Source organism: Branchiostoma lanceolatum, chromosome 18 (genome assembly GCF_035083965.1).
Source record: "Branchiostoma lanceolatum isolate klBraLanc5 chromosome 18, klBraLanc5.hap2, whole genome shotgun sequence".
NCBI classification, from domain to species: Eukaryota; Metazoa; Chordata; class Leptocardii; order Amphioxiformes; family Branchiostomatidae; genus Branchiostoma; species Branchiostoma lanceolatum.
The window spans coordinates 8,104,554-8,120,869 of record NC_089739.1 but is presented as its reverse complement, the minus strand read 5'-3'; the positions used below and the strand labels follow the sequence as shown (position 1 = coordinate 8,120,869).

At 40.4% G+C, this 16,316-nt stretch overlaps 1 protein-coding gene across 2 annotated transcripts; it reads left to right on the top strand.

Annotated features, from left to right (window-relative positions):
- Positions 1-181: 181 nt before the first annotated feature.
- LOC136424815 (elongin-A-like) lies at positions 182-15,011 on the top strand. 2 transcript variants are annotated; one of them, XM_066413479.1, is made up of 13 exons: positions 182-308; positions 888-944; positions 4,016-4,377; positions 4,408-5,248; positions 5,447-5,573; positions 6,629-6,718; positions 7,550-7,603; positions 8,214-8,311; positions 8,794-8,901; positions 9,808-9,886; positions 10,415-10,547; positions 11,397-11,554; positions 13,360-15,011. In XM_066413479.1, the coding sequence occupies exons 1-13, from the start codon at positions 240-242 to the stop codon at positions 13,446-13,448; spliced, it is 2,265 nt and encodes a 754-aa protein (XP_066269576.1). In that variant the 5' UTR covers positions 182-239; the 3' UTR covers positions 13,449-15,011. The 2 variants fall into 2 exon arrangements, with proteins under 2 accessions (XP_066269576.1, XP_066269575.1); XM_066413478.1 differs by having other exon boundaries at positions 4,016-5,248.
- Positions 15,012-16,316: the final 1,305 nt, after the last annotated feature.

Genomic DNA, 16,316 nt, shown 5'->3' with positions numbered 1-16,316 from the left:
CGCAGCCAAACGCGAAAATACACAACCGCAAGGAAACGCAACAAACACCAGTACTCATTCCCTTTGAGAAATATTCGTAACCATTTTCTCGGGAAAATAAACCTTTTAATTTTTGACCTCTGATCTTTTATCGAATGGGATCGTATTTTGGGAGTTTCAAATTTCGCGCGTTGTGACGTCACAATATTTATTGCGTCATCGTTCACTTCCGGGTCAGCGGTGGGACCGAAGGAGGCAACATGGCGACTATGGAGAGCAAAATCCGGTATTTACAGGAAAAACTGCTAAACACTGACGATTATGGAAAGGTAGGGGAGACTTAAAGCAATGATCAACTCAAGTATACATCCAACTGTAACACAATTTGTTTTGGTTGTTGGTAACTCGACAGCAGACTCACACACAATGCATGGGCGTCACAAACATGTTCGAATTTTTGTAGCCGTCCAGCCAAGCAAAATTTTGGTTTGACGTGTTACATTTGTACATTGTAGATACTGTATAAAAGATGACCACCAGGAAAGACTTAAAAATTCAAATTTTTAACCTGTTTCTTGTCCTTCTGTCCCCATCCCCATTCTTTATTCACTGTTTCCCAAGCACACAAAAACTGTCATCTATTCCACAGCTAAATCATGAAGAATATTTTGAGGAAATTCTTCCAAACAAAAACCATTGGTAGGGGAGGGGCTCCCTCATTGAAATGGCGAGATAAGTACTTAATAGATAAATAGACGATTTTCTCCTCTAAAAACCCTTAAGAATATTAAGATGCCCCCCCCCCCCCAACATTTCTCAATCTGTGCCTTGTCGTATGAATTGAAATGCTACTGATGTATTTGTTGCATACACATTTTCTGATCAATGACAACATATTTTCATCCTAGCGCTTAAAGATTCTCCAACGCCTGGACAGTCTGCCGATAACAATAGAGCTGCTACAGGTAATTATGACAAGCACTACTATATCTGGAGTTGTAGACATATACCAGTCGGTCTTGTTCTTTTATTAGTTTTGGGAATTGGGTAACAATATTACAGACTACAGAAGGTTTGAATTTAAGAGGAGCTCCAAAATACTAGTGAAAATATAAAGGATGACAATCTTGTACAGTCATATTGTACTGTGCATACTAGTGTGGCAGCAAGCATTGAATGATAAGAGTAGAGTAGAGGACTAGTAACTACTAGAGTTAGATCAATTCAGCCAGGTAGGAAGGTCTCTTCCAGTTGAGGCCGCTCATCTCATTACTTGACTGTCATTCCGGGCTTGTGTGGACAATAGACCCCTTTCCAAATACCGCGGCCATTTTGAATCCAGGCCGAGCGCACGTGGTTCGAGCGCGGGAAAAGTCAACACCCGGTAAGACCAAGCCAGCGGTAAGGCGTCCCCAATAGAAACCAGCGTTGAGTCATCTTCGGCGGCGAGATGTTCTCCTTCTCGGTGAAATCCATCCATATATTTGCATGGCACAAGTAGATGATATTGTTGTGGACACTTGGACTCGATATCGGCCAGTAAAATTGTGAATTTCTGCTCCTTTTCCACAGTTCCGGCCGGGATGTTGAACGCGCGCTACAGTGATCGAATGCTTATATGTTTACACCGCGTGCTTGTAGTTTCCCTAATAATGTTAGCTTAAGTCGAGAAAAATCCCACAAAACAAACACTTTTCTGGCTGGGATCCTTGTAGCTAAGTTTAGGTATGACTCTTGAGCCTTTTGGTTGTCGTGACAATGCCAACATCATCTTGAAATTACATTAGTTTGAGGGAGGGCCGTGTTTTCTGTGCAGCGTTACATCGACTTCGCTCAGCAATATCTGACATTTCCGCTGAATTTAATCCCACAAAAAAGACATTAAGATATAGGCTTGAGTTCAATGTCCTTTTGGGTACAAATTTGGCAGCATTCTGGCGGCTTTTAGACGATCTTTTCGGATTCCAAGAATTTAGTCTTGCGGACTCCAAGTACGTGAGTGAAGGTGCGTTTTCCACTGTATCTGACGTTTCTTTAAATCATTTTGCGCGGCAATATTTCAGATATCTGTTGACCGGATGGAACCCAAAAAACGTTAGATAATATTGACTTGAGGAGGGAAGGACCTCAGGCCGATATTTTTCTTTTTTTTTTGTGGGGTTTCATCCTGTGGAAATCGAAAATATTTCCACGAAAAGTGATGTAATGAAACGCTACAAAGAAAACACGCCCCCTGCTTCACTCACGAACTTCATCAAACTAATCTTGGCACTAGAATATCGTCAAAGTCAAAGGAGCCACCGAAGTTTCGTCAAATTTCTATACTCGCAAAGCCCTCAAGCCTATATTTTCACGTTTCTGTAATATCATCCGACGGAAATTAAGATATTACGGCGCAAAGTGAAAACACTCCATCTTCACTCACGTACTTTAGGTTTTGATATTTCAGAAAACTCGTCAAAAGAAGCCGCTGAAATTCTGCTAAATTCCTAACCAGAATTAGACTCTACCAGTCTCCACGGGTTGCTGGGAAAATAGTAGCAATTGGCCAAATAGAGTCAAATGTATGAAGGGGGTCGGCTATGGAGATGGGGTCCAATATTGCAACCCTCCATGGCCAAAGTCCCCCGGCAAATGATCTCCCCGTAGCCGGCGCGGTTAGTCTGGTAGAGACTAAACAAAAATGACCTTAAGCTCAAGCCTACACGTCTTTTTTTGTGGGATTGCATTCAGCGGAAATGTCAAATATCGCCATGCGGGGCGATGTAACAAGAAAGAAAGGAAAAGTTAGACAGAAAAGAAAGAAAGGCTAGACAGAACACACGACCCCCTCTCAACGCGTGTTTTCCCAGGCGAAGTTGGCATGGACCAAAATTACGGTCACAACCGGTAAAATTCTGTATATGTCTATCTAAGTAGCTATAAGATTACCAGCCCGAAAAGTGTATGTTTTGTGGGATTTTTCTCGAATTTAGCTAACGTTATCAGGGAAACTACAAGCACGCGGTGTAAACATATTTACATTCGATCACCGTAGCGCGCGTTCAACATCCCGTCAGGAACTGTGGAAAAGGAGCAGAAATTCACAATTTTACTGGCCGATATCGAGTCCAAGTGTCCACAACAATATCATCTACTTGTGCCATGCAAATATATGGATGGATTTCACCGAGGAGGAGAACATCTCGCCGCCGAAGATGACTCAACGCTGGTTTCTATTGGGGACGCCTTACCGCTGGCTTGGTCTTACCGGGTGTTGACTTTTCCCGCGCTCGAACCACGTGCGCTCGGCCTGGATTCAAAATGGCCGCGGTATTTGGAAAGGGGTCTATTCAGGGTCTGGTAATAATAAGAATGGGACCCAGGCTACTGCAGCCATCTTGTGCCAGTATATGAACAATACAGTTGACAAATACCTACAGTACGCTGCAAAATATCAGGGATGGTATTGATTTGAAAAGGCAGATATTGGGACTTCATTGTGCTCAGACCACTGTCTGAAGCTTACAGTCAGAAACAGCTGTTCCAAAAGGATCAGCACTAGTAGTACTGCATGCACTGTGAGTGTTTGCTTAACAGCCCTGTGTATAGTCATTAAGCTATTGTTAGTTAGTTTTAAAGGAATGCCACAGCTTCCTGTTGTTCTATGAGGTCAAGGAGAATATGTATCTTATTACTAGTAGTCTATTTGATCTGCTTTTAAATATGATTGTAATGAGAAAAATTGCAACACATCATAATGTGTCCCTCCAGAATTCCCTATGTACATATCCCTACCAGGGAGTTTGCAGACTACAAACCAGAACCATGTGATTGTATGAATGATGTCTTGTTTCAGATCAAATTAATCTATTAGATGCACATAGTTATATTCATCCTCTTGCCACCCCCCTCCCCCATTATTTTAGGCAACAGGAAGTGAAGGGTCTGCATATGTCCATTTTGTTCATCACCATGGGTTTGTGTGAATGGTGTCTTGTTTCTCTGTCAAATACACATTCCTCCTCATTGACACCCCCCTCCCCCCTTATTGCAGGCCACAGGAGTTGGTAAGGCAGTGAATGGCCTCCGTAAGCAAGTGGGTGAACTGGGGGACCAGGCGCGTGGGCTGGTGCAGAAGTGGAAGGGCATGGTACCGGCTGACGGCATCATCATCCCTGCCAAGCAACCGGAGAAACCCAAGGAACCTGTCCAAGACGTCTCAGAGGAACCTCCTGTAAAAAGACCTAAAGTTGATTCCTCAAGTCACAAGAAAGACAAACATGCTGATGTTAAGAAAGAAAAGCACAGAGAGTACAAGGATCAAAAGGCACAAGTTAAATCTGTTAGCAATGAAGGTCAGAGGTCATCATTGGGTCAGGGTGAGAGGTCAATAACACCTCAAGGTCATCAGCAGAGGTCATCAACACATCAAAGTCATCACCAGAGGTCATTGGAGCATAAAACAGTTAAGCGTGAACAGTCAAATACAGTAATACACAACATCAATAAAGTTAAAAGGCACAAAGAAGAGGATGACATTGAGCAATATGTCCAAGAATACCACCATGTCAAGAAAGAACATTCTACTAAGCCTTCATCAAGTCACAAATATAGTAAAGAAAATCCGTCAATTCATTCTGCTTCAGTCAAAGAAAGTTCATCAGCTCCATCAAAAAAGCAGTCAAGTTCTAATAGCAAATCTTCTCATAGGGAGAAATCAGAAAAGTTGTCCTCTTCATCTGTGAAACATGAGGGCAAAGGTCATCCACAGGTTGCAGGTGAAAGGCCAAGGGTTGACAAGCCAACCGTGAAGGAGATATCTCAACCAAAGGAAGTTAAGAAGGAAACAAAGGCTGAAAGAAAACCCAAGGTCTCTTTTGCTGAACCCAAAGGAGACAGTCTAGGAAGTGGTGATGAGGACTTTGATGAACCCACACAGTCATTTGAAGACTTTCTAAATTACGACCTTCCTGTCAAGGTCAAGAAGAAGAAGATAAAAAAGCCTTCCATCCCAACCCCTGCTAAGCCTGTCAATCATGTCGGGACCAAGAATCTGAAGTCCTCAGAAAAAAAGATGCACAAGTCTCACCATGGGACAACGTCAGGGGCGGAACACTCAAAACACAAACAGGACAAACATCACAGCAAGCACAAAGGGAGCAAAGGTGAAAGGGCACACTCAGGTCATGGGTCAGAGGGCAGCCACAAGACCAAGAGTCACAAGCATGACAAGGAAAAGAGGAAGAGATCGTCTGATGATCTGGATGTCAAAGCTTCATCTAAAAAGGTATGTGTATGAGCACATCTTCCATGTAAACGTAGCCAAAAACTATACCTAGTCAAAGAAAAGAGACAACTGCATACGTGCATATAGAAACCATGTACATTTTTCCAACAGCAGAGGACAAACAAACAAACATATGAATCATATGGCAAAGAAAAGAGACAAGTTTGTGTGTGTAAACCATCTGCATGTTCCCCACAGCAAAGGATATCGGAGCCAGCCCTTACCCAGCCAGACAACCCTGTGAGTCTGCCTGAGATCCAGCCGAATTACCGCCCCCTGCGCCTGCCTGTACCCGACCTGGACATGTCTCCTCACAAGAAGAGGGGTGAGTCAAGTTTTCATTTTGTTTTGCTGGTTTCACCGGTGCAATGACTGAGTAGGTAGAGTGTTTGTCTTGCATATGGTAGATCATGAGTTTGATCCCCGGTCAGGTCATAGCAAAGACTTTAAAAATGGTACAGACTGCTTTCTCTGCTTAGTACTAAAAAATAATGCTCAGCATTTAGGAAAGAGTATGGAAGAGTACGTCTGACCGTTTCCAAAATCATATCCAGTTGTTTGAGTAACTGCTTTTTTGGCGTATTTTATTACCTGGATGTCTAACCTTCATCGAAGTATGGAAGTTGAACACATACATACCACTACTAGTGGACTACCCCCTTACTGTAGTGATTACACAAAGTTTCGCGGTCCAAGGGCTACTGAAACAGAGATGGGTGCCACCCTATGCACCATCTGGTGCGGGAAGTACTTTAACTTAAAGTTTAACTTTTCCGGTTCGTCTGGGAGAGACATACAGCCAGGTCATCTAATGGCTATTACAAAGTGCTAGACTAAGTGCTTACTGTCATTGAATGTACAAGTGGCTAGGCTAGAGTACTCGAGATTGAGAGATCACAGGTTCAATTCCTGGCCTTTCTTGCTTGATGTTTGGTCCATGGGAAAGGCACCTTACATGACTTTCCTCACTACACCCAGGTGTACGAATGAATACCATGGTTCGGGATGTAAAATGTGGTGGAAAGAAAGGGCTGGGCTCCACCTTCCAATACTGTGCCCTAGACAAAGTAAAAAGCAACCCACTGCACAGTAGGAGTTTGAGAAAAATTTGACTGTTGTTTTGGCTAGATGAAAAAATTTGGCTTGGAGTAGAGTATAATCTCACATAGGCATGAATAGCAGATATGAAAGCAGTCAATTTGCACATTTTAGAAATTTTCTCTATAAAAGACTTAAGTATTATTGCTAACTCCAGTTTTCAGGTGCTTGATATGTGTTGCATGTGCTCAATGAAGAATGCTCAATGCATTTGTTCAACTAAAACATGTATTTATGAACAATGTACTAAGTGAATATAACGTTACTGTTGTTTGTACCCAGGACATGGCCATGATGATTCAGAGTTTGCTTCCTTCCAAAAGAACACCCGCACTCAGGTGTACTCAGGTCGGAGGTCACATTACCTGACAGGTAAGTACACAGGTGTACGAGGACTACTGATTCAATTACCTAGTAGGTACCGTAAAGGTACCTCTGTTGTATATTTTCCAGTTGCTATCTGGTATTGCATTTAAGATATTGTTTTTGATATTGTCACTTGAACTGCAACATCACACATCAGTTCTGTACTTAAAATGTTTAAATGTTTAAAGTTTAGGCTGGGTAAAGAGCCAGTTGGTTTAACCTTTTGCACACTGGGTCATTCTCCCACCCCTATTATCTTAAAGTGTTGTGAGATCTTTCACATGCCTATGTGTTGTTGTTCTTATATGGACTGTCGTTTTACTACATTTCCAACATTTTGGGCTCAGAATCCTGACAGCTTAGCTGGGAATTAATAGCCTTGTTGCCATCGGATTACTACTGGAGCTCCTACACTTGCTGCCCTAATTTTTTCAGGGCAACAAGCGTAGTAGCTTTGGTAGTAATTTGGATGGCACCAGGCTAGGGAAGTAAACTGACTGTAATTATTTTTTGTTGCCAATATAAAATGATGACTTAGTCCCGATTCACACTCGGAAAATTTTCTGAATGTACGACAATGACGTAAGGTGCTTTTTTCCTGGGTGTGAATCAGCCTTGTACATCATGTGACAGGCATTTTTATGGCCCGGATGACTTCCGTCCAGAAAAATTTCCGAGTGTGAATTGTATCTTGTACTAGTCACAAGTTCATGATCACTATCAAACCTATTGTGGCTTAATTTGATTATTCACAACAGTTATGCTTTGTTATTGGAAATAAAACCACAGCACACTTACCTCTGACGTATGATACATGTATCTGTCTCCCCTGTACAGAGGTCCCCTCCCTGTTTGACAGCTGTATGCAGATTCTGTGTGACAACATTGACGGTGAGTCTGTCTGTCACTTGTACATGTTACGGCTAAAGTTTGGCTCAAAAGTACATACAGTGTAATGTTACTGCCAAACCACATTTTAAGGTTTTACCAAGATGTACTCCGTAGATAAAAATAGGTCATGACTATGAAACATAAGTTGAACAATACCAACACAAAATAGAAAACATTCAAGACAATGAGGAAGGTCACAAGAAATTTTGCAATATATAAAAAGGAAAATGGAATAGAATAGGGCAAAGATATTACAACTTGTAAGCTAGCAATGGACTGATGCAGTTTGTTCTTAGACTAGTGTGATATAGACTTAGACTAGTATCATATAGACTTGTTCACTTATAAACTTTATATTTGGAGAACACTACATGTCACTCTACAATACATGACAAGATTCTTAGAGAAATTTGAGAAATATGCATTATAAGAGGTCTTGATTTCTACTACTGTTAAACATGATATACATGTAGCCAACACTAGTATTTGAGTAGTCTCTTGTTACAGCAATGCCAATCACTGTCCATTGTCATATTTATGTCTTCTATGTTTCTACCATGAACTTGCCAAGAAACGTTCTGTTAACCTTCCTTCTATGGTTGTTCCTCAGCCCTTGAGGAGTTGGGCGGGGTTCCTTATGACATTGTCAAGCCTGTCCTTGATAAGTGCACCCCTGAACAACTCTGTTACTTGGAGGAACAGAACCCGGTAAGTACATTTGTACTTCGTGTCTCAAGACATTACCTATGTGTGGATCTGAATACATAGTGAATGTATTTTGTTAGAAATTTTGAAATTCATACTCTTCATTCTTAGGCCCCTCACAATGATATCAAAAATCCTGGTTGTGAATAAAGAACCTTGTTATCCATACTTAATGGCAGTTGAACACATTTGGCAAATGATTGAATTTGGCTTCACGATTAATGATTTTTCCCAATGCAGATGAACTTTCAAGCTTATTTATAGAATTATGATATCATATACTGTAAATGCAGAAATGTTCACGGGGAACTAAGTTCACGGTAGGGAACAAATGGAGTTTTCTCGCGGTGGTTTTGAGCATGCGTTTGAAACAATAGTAGCGCTACAGTCACACAATGGAACGGCTTTTTGCAGTGGTTTTATGTTAACGGTTATTTCTGCATTTACAGTACCTGCTGTAACAATATGCCCTTGTCCTCCCCCAGTACCTGATGGAGGATACAGACCACCTGTGGCAGAGCCACTGTAAGCGAGACTTCAGGACGGCACAGAGGGACGAGGACTCGTTCGAGGCCTGGAGAGAACTGTACCTGGTCAGTACATGTTTCTTCTTCTTCAAAAGATCTTTTTGATTACCAAAGCTTGTTTCCTGCGTGGCAAAGGCTTAAGCAAGGGATAGATGACTAGGCTGTGTGCCATCTGATTACTACTGGCCGGGCTCCTACACTCGCTACCTTGAAAAAAACAGGGTAGCGAGTGTAGGAGCCCCGGTAGTAATGATGGCACTCAGGCTAATAGATGATTACAAATCTTTGAAAGGGATAAATGTTTACAAAGCCTATCCAGTTGCTTTAGTAACCTTTGTATTGATAAACGACCATTTGCAGGAACTTTGCTGTATCTGGCATTTTTACATTGAAAGAAAGCAATGTTACACCTTGCCTGTTGTATGTTACACCTAAGCTATTTGACATTAAACATAAACTCAAAGTATCTAGCTAATGTAGTGGCCCCACTGAATGCTGCTGAGATGACAGTGCCTGTAAGTATATTGCAGACAGAACATAGCTGTTGAATATCCTATACTTCTTGCCTGTGATTGGCAAGTTCTAACACCTCCTTTTTGGTTGATGTTCCATCTAGTACTGTTCTTCACACAGTTAAGCCCTGTTCACACTTGGCAAAATCTATATGAAATCAATTTAAATCAAATCTGTTTAATTTGAATAGATATCAGTTTGGCTTTGTTCACACTTGAGCTGAATTGGGTCTTACACCTATGGGTCACTGCTGGCCAATTCGAATCAGTTCATCCCTATTCACCCCTGAGAGGTGGATCGGATCAATGCAAATCAATCCCAAATTGGTGTTCACTTTCAGGAAAATCTATTTGGCTTGATTCAAATCGGCCCTTGAAATAATTTGCATAGATTTTGCCTAGAGTGAACAGGGCCTAGGTTTATTGTGGGCTGATCGATGACGTGTTATTCTCTCCACAGAGGAAACACGAGGAGAGAGAGGAGAGACTGAAGAGCATCACAGCAAAGGTCAGCGCAGCCTGGGCAGGAAAACCTCAAGGTCAGTCTTAGAACAACATCACATATAACCTTTAGCACACTGAAGTAGCCGTTTGGCACCCCATTCTCTATTGGTTACAGTGTTAGGCAACAGGGAGAAGGTGAAAATATCTTTGCAAAGGTAAAATTTTGAAAGAATGGTGTTACTGTGTCACATGGCACAACCATGAGAATCAGAGAACAACAGGCTCTAAGTTTAGTTAGCAGTATTCTCCAATAACAATTCCACACTGACATACATGTACCTTTCCACACTAGATACATGTACATGTAGGAAGGAAAATGTTTAAGACACATGAGATTGTTTAAGACACATGAGATTGCAAGCAGGAAAACGAAATAAGGATGGCCTTGGAAAAGTAACTTTCCCAAAAAATAGTGAAGTGTATTGTATGATGCAGTCTGTGTTTACATGTGTGTTTTGTGTGTGTGTGTTTGTGTGTGTGTGTGTGTGTGTGTGTGTGTGTGTGTGTCTGTGACACACATGTACAAAGTAAGAGTATGGTTCTCTAATACAATATCTCCGCAGGACGTACAACCAAGCTGGCGTACCTCGATGGTCCGGTGAAGCCGCCGCGTGATGTCAGGAGGAAGCAGGAGAAGCTCGGCACGGCAGGACCGCACGCACAGCACAAACCTGTCAGCAGTCTGGTCAGGCCCAGGTACGCTCTCATCTTCTGTTGGGTTTAGCCTGGGTGCCATTCTTGTCGGTTTCCCATGACTTCCTATTAGGGGTGGTTAACGGTTCGCTGGACCTGATTCGGACCTTTATAACATCCAAGAACCGAGTCCAAAAAACCTGAATGCCTAAAACCTGAGTCCAAAAAAAAATGAACAAAGTAAAAATATATGTTTCTATTTTGTTTGATAAAAAGTGTTTTGAGTCTCCCCTCTGACAAAAAGGGCATTTAAAATAAGTGCAACATTCAATTATCAAACACTGGTTTGTCTTGAAAGTCCTCTCACCAAGAAACTTTTATAGTCGTGCATGTCAGTATTAATTCTCTATGCTTCATATTGGCCTAATAAAACAAAACATCAACTGGACAGGATCAGGTTCAGGTCCGGACCTGAACCTAAATCTCTGGACCTAAACTTGGACTTGAACCTTATTAAGCCAAACCATTATCCACCCCTACATGTAGCTTGCAGTATGTAAAAAGTTATGGTAAGATGCTGAAATGCTGTTAATTCTTATTATGAAAACAGTTGAAACTGTGCATCAGTATACTATATGCAACATATTAAAAGACCTTGGTATTTCACATTGGTATCTCTGAATGTAACAACTTGGAGGAGGACAGTAGAGCAAGACCTTGTACCATTGTCGATGGTAAAGTAGGGGGCACAGCAGGTAGTAGCTGGCAATAAAGAACAATGATAGCCCACCTCAGTACATGAACAAAATGTAGCTACCGATATGCGGCAACCATGATGATGATGATGATCAATGTGACAATTATACCATGTAGGTTTGACAATTAAAAATGTGACATCTGCTTTTTATCCAGGAAAGTGCCAACAATGAAGAAGATCCGCCCTGCCACTGCCAGCTCCTCCAGTAGCCATGAGCCCACTAGTTCCCTCAGCACTGGTGCAGATTGGCTCAATTCTGGGTCCAGTTCAGCAGCTAGCAGTAGTAGTAGTGGTGGGGGCAGGCAGGCTAAAGGTAGGGGAGGGTTTAGTCATTATCTTCGCCGAGTACTATAGTACTCGGGGTAGATTATGTTTTCGGTTGAGCCAGCTGTTTGGTGGGTCTGTATGTATGTCAAGAGCATAACTCAAGAAACCTTTGATGAATCTTTATGATTTTTGGTAGGTGTGTAGTGGTTGTGCAAAGGAAGGTCAAGTTCAGAAATGGTTCACCATGCGTTTTTCAACAGTACTGCAGCAGACTTTTAATTTTGTTGCGTTTGTATGTAGGCAAAAAAAGTGACGGAAACGTTGATGGATCTTCATGATTTTTTGCAGGTGTGTAGATGTTGTATAAACGGAGGTCAAGTTCAAAAATGGTTCTTCTGGCATTTTCCGTCGGTACTGCAGCGGGCTTTGTGTGGATGTGTATTTGTATGTGGACAACATAACTCGAGAAGCTGTTGATGGATCTGTATGATATTTAGTGGATGGGTAGGGTTTACAAAACGAAAGGTCAAGTTCGATAATGGGCCTTCTAGCGGGTACCTAAGGTACTGCAGCGAAGCTTCAAAATTTAGTGGCATATTTTCTGAAAGTGCTATGGTCATGATATTTGTGTGGTAGATAGTTCATGCCACAAGAAGTAAGTTCTGTAAGTTTGGGCCCCCTAGCGGCTTGTTTAGAAGTGCAGTGGGTGTTTTTGTTTTGACATTCGGACATGTATTACTTGAGGATAGGTGAAGAGATTGTCGTGAAGTTTTGTATGTAGAGAGCTCAGATGGTGCTTTACACAATCGATGTCTAATTATAGAATCAGGAGCTAATCTGCATAATTAGTAATGATAATTGTAAATCCATTACATTCCACAATGGGCCATGTGACAGTGTTCCCGAAACAGGCCAGCAGAAAGCCTTGCCTGGAAGTATAAATAAACAGATGGGGTACATAAATAAACAAATGGGGCAGTCTCACTACAATGCAAGCAGATATGTGGGTCCGGTTGGTTTTTAAAGTGTTCAGTTTTGGCATTTTTGTCCAACACACGGGTTGAGACATAACGGAAAGGGAACAAAATAGAAAGCCTTACAAAACACCTAAAAACATGTGAATAACCAGCCGGACCCACTCCTCTGCTCAGAGAGTACACTGCACCAAAACTGCACCACTGCTAGGTATTACCTAGCACCGTATGGAAAAGTAACATGTACTATGTCTTGCAAAATGTGTATGATATGGAATAAAGATTTATTCTATTCATATATATTGACTGTACCATTTAATTATAACTTTCATTTTTTTTGATGACCAGTTATAACATATATCAGCACACTGTATACACATATACTAGTCCTGTACCACCAAATGATTTTTATCCCAATCTAGACTGGACTCATCCCCTCCCATCATAACTTTCAAACGGTATGGTGTATGATCAAGTTTGCAGGGGGTGATAAGCATGTAAATATTAATCACTCTCCACAATAAGCCTTGATTATTTGGCGAAGATAGTGTGTTCGTGGAACTCTAGTATTATATAAATATGTATTCACAGATCTTTTTTTCAACTAGGTTTCCAAGTATCTATACCTGATAAACAAATTGAGTTGTCATTTCAGATGTGGGTTAATCTTAAAATGTTGTGAACTATACGCAAGTGATCTCCTCTTTGTATGTCAGATCAATTCCACTACTCTTTCTACCATCACATTGGCATCACTTCGTAAGACTATCTATTCTAACCACCCTTAAGCATACACCATTTTTATAACCTCATACTGTACCTATATGCATTGTTCAATATAAGTCTTGAAACATTTTCCACTTGTTTCCTATCACAGCAGCCAAGCCTGCCCCCATGATGCAGAAGGCCATGAAGCTGATGAAAGGGAAGTACCTGGCACCCTTCAGATGCCCCTTCAGGAGGTGATCCTGCAGCTGGGATGCTTATTGGGACCTTTTATTTGCTTTAGCCAAGGACATTATAGCTGTGATATTCATGATATGCAGATGTTTCAACTGTGATGTTTATTGGATGCTACAGATTGTAGGTTATGTCTATCAAAAGCTTGTGTAACAGCTGTGGCATTAACTGGACCATACAGTGGTGTTTATTTGAATCTCACAGGTGCTACAGCTATGGAATTTATAATATCACACTGCCGGTGCTGCAGCTGTGATGTTAATTGGGACCTTACAGGTGGAATAGCTGTGGTATCTATGAAAACACTGCAGGTTCTTCAACTGTGATGTTTATCAAAACCTTGCAGCAGATAAAGTTATGGTATTTATTGGCACATTGCAGATGCTATGACTGTGGTACATGTACAGTATTTGTAAAACCCAGCAGGTGCTACAGCTGTGTTTATTGGGACCTTACACTAAGTTAGACTAAGTAACAGTTGTGTTTTCTTGTAATGAGATTTGGTGGGTGCCATGTAACCCAGCATCTGTATTACGCCACATGTTCCTACACCTGTATCTAACGTTAGTCAAGATTTCTTTTCATTCATGTTATGAGCAGATACTACATTTAAGTGTTAACCCTATCCATGCTGCCTTAACCAAGACAAGTTAATGCAAAATGCAACTTCAGAAACTCATCAAGATGTACATGTAGGCCTTATCTTAAGAAACTTAGGTTGCCAATAATGATAATTTGACAGTCTGTAAACTACATTTATAATTAGGAGTACAAATTGGCTCCATATTAATGCATGCAGTGGTTAAATGAAATGAAATACATTTCTCATGTAATGAAATCTGGTATATTTCTCACAGCTACAGTCAAACAATTTAAAATGAATTCAGAAGACATTAATGATTTAGGCAATGACTGCTTTTTCTACAAAAGTGGTAATTTATTTTGCTGCAAAACTATGTGTAGATAACGTTCAATCTCCTGATGATGTACATAAATTTAGAATTAATTTAATAACCACTACAAATTTGGTGCCAAAAGGCTTTATCTATATTAAGAAGGTTAGGGTCAGTCATTTGGAGCTGTGTAATGTCATTAATTAGTGTGCTTGTATATAATGTCTCTGAAGTTATGAGGTTTGTGTTAATAGAAATTAAATGGTGTTGCTGCAAGTTTGTACATAAATTTCAAGTCGAAGAGTGAATAAATTCGACTTCTTGATTTATTGAATTTCTGACAAGCTGCAAGGGCGGTGACGGTTTTTCCAGAATTCTTAAGTTTTGAGGAATTTCTGTGGTGGACTTCTAAAACGGCTGATAACATGATGTACAGTGTACATGTGCATGTTATGGTTAGTAGCTTAGTTACAAATTGTCGCTTCATGGAAAGATAGGAGAGTACCGGTATGTCATAGTAATGCTGCAAATTTAAAGTATGTAGTACGTCATGTATGTATTTAATTTTTTTTCCCCCGTACTGCCAAATAATGTTATGGTATATCCAATGTATCATACATGTACTCTCATTACTCAAGATCTAGATTATGTTTCCTGAAGATATTGAAATGAATTTTTGTCAATACTGATATAAACGTAGTGCTCACACAAATGCCTGACAGGCATAGTCCTCATAAAATACACTTTTACTCTATAGGCTGGGAAAATGTGATAGAATGGTAAAGAAACCACAGAATACAGCTTTATAGAGAGAAAGACTTCAATAACAGAATACTAGAATTGGCCAGCTGCATTGGAATGGACTTCAACCATGTAGTAGTCCACTCATTGTATAGTCACATTCATAGGATTTTGCTGAATGAATTGTTGGAGTCAAGCAATGTCTTCTTTGAAGGTCATGTCAGGAACAAAATGAATTTGAATGTTGCCAATTTTAGGGCACATACAGGAAGTGTGTTGCTTTGAGATTGTCATACTGTACAGTTTTTGCTGCAATGTCTAGAGATTATGTTGCATATTGTGTGAAGTAGTTTGTGAAAAGAGACAGTTGAGGTGATAGGGTGGCATGTTTTTTTTTCCTTGTGCAGAAATTTGTCATTTCAATCAAAATGTACTTGAAGTTACTGTGTGAAATGTAAGTGTAGGAAATCTTGTGTCAAATTACAATCCTGTTCAGTTGTTAAGAGAATAGAAGTCAACATGACTGTTTCTATTCAAGATCTAGCTTGTCTGTTCATCTTTTTGTTTTCCTGATGAAATATTGTCAGTTAGTCAAGTATCATATAATTCAGTTTCCACAATATTTGACATTACATGCATGAGGAGATATAGGATGGTCTTCTCATCAATTTAAGATGTGTAGGAATCTTCAACTTTGATCACAAGTAAAATGCCTGTTCCGTAAGTTACTTCTTTATCATGTTTCCTTCTTTTGCTACCAAACTTCATAGGAAGAAAGGCAGTGGTTATATTTGTCTCAGATTACCTAATATGTGATTTTAACTTTATTTATCTCTTATCTTTTGAAGGTTAATGAAAATTCAACACCAGATACTTTTTAGGTAAGATGCATAAGATGACCATGCTATGGCAGTGATAATTCATGTATCTGCAACTGAGGATTGAAGAGAGCACATACATGTAACAGCTAGACCCCAAAGCATACACAGAGAAGACCAGTCTTTTGAAAACCTTTATCTGGAAACCCTTGTGCCAAAACCATTATTGTCACCAAAAAGGTTGAAGTTATACAAAAGGTACTTGCATTATAGTTGCAGAAACAACATAACGTCAAACTTGCAGGGCAGAAATAAGATCATAACCCCATTTGGGTCTGCCATTCATAATGGCCATAGAGGTGCAAGCACTGCTAAATTCATTTTTAAAAATTCAGGCAAACAAGTTAAGCTGACAACTTATT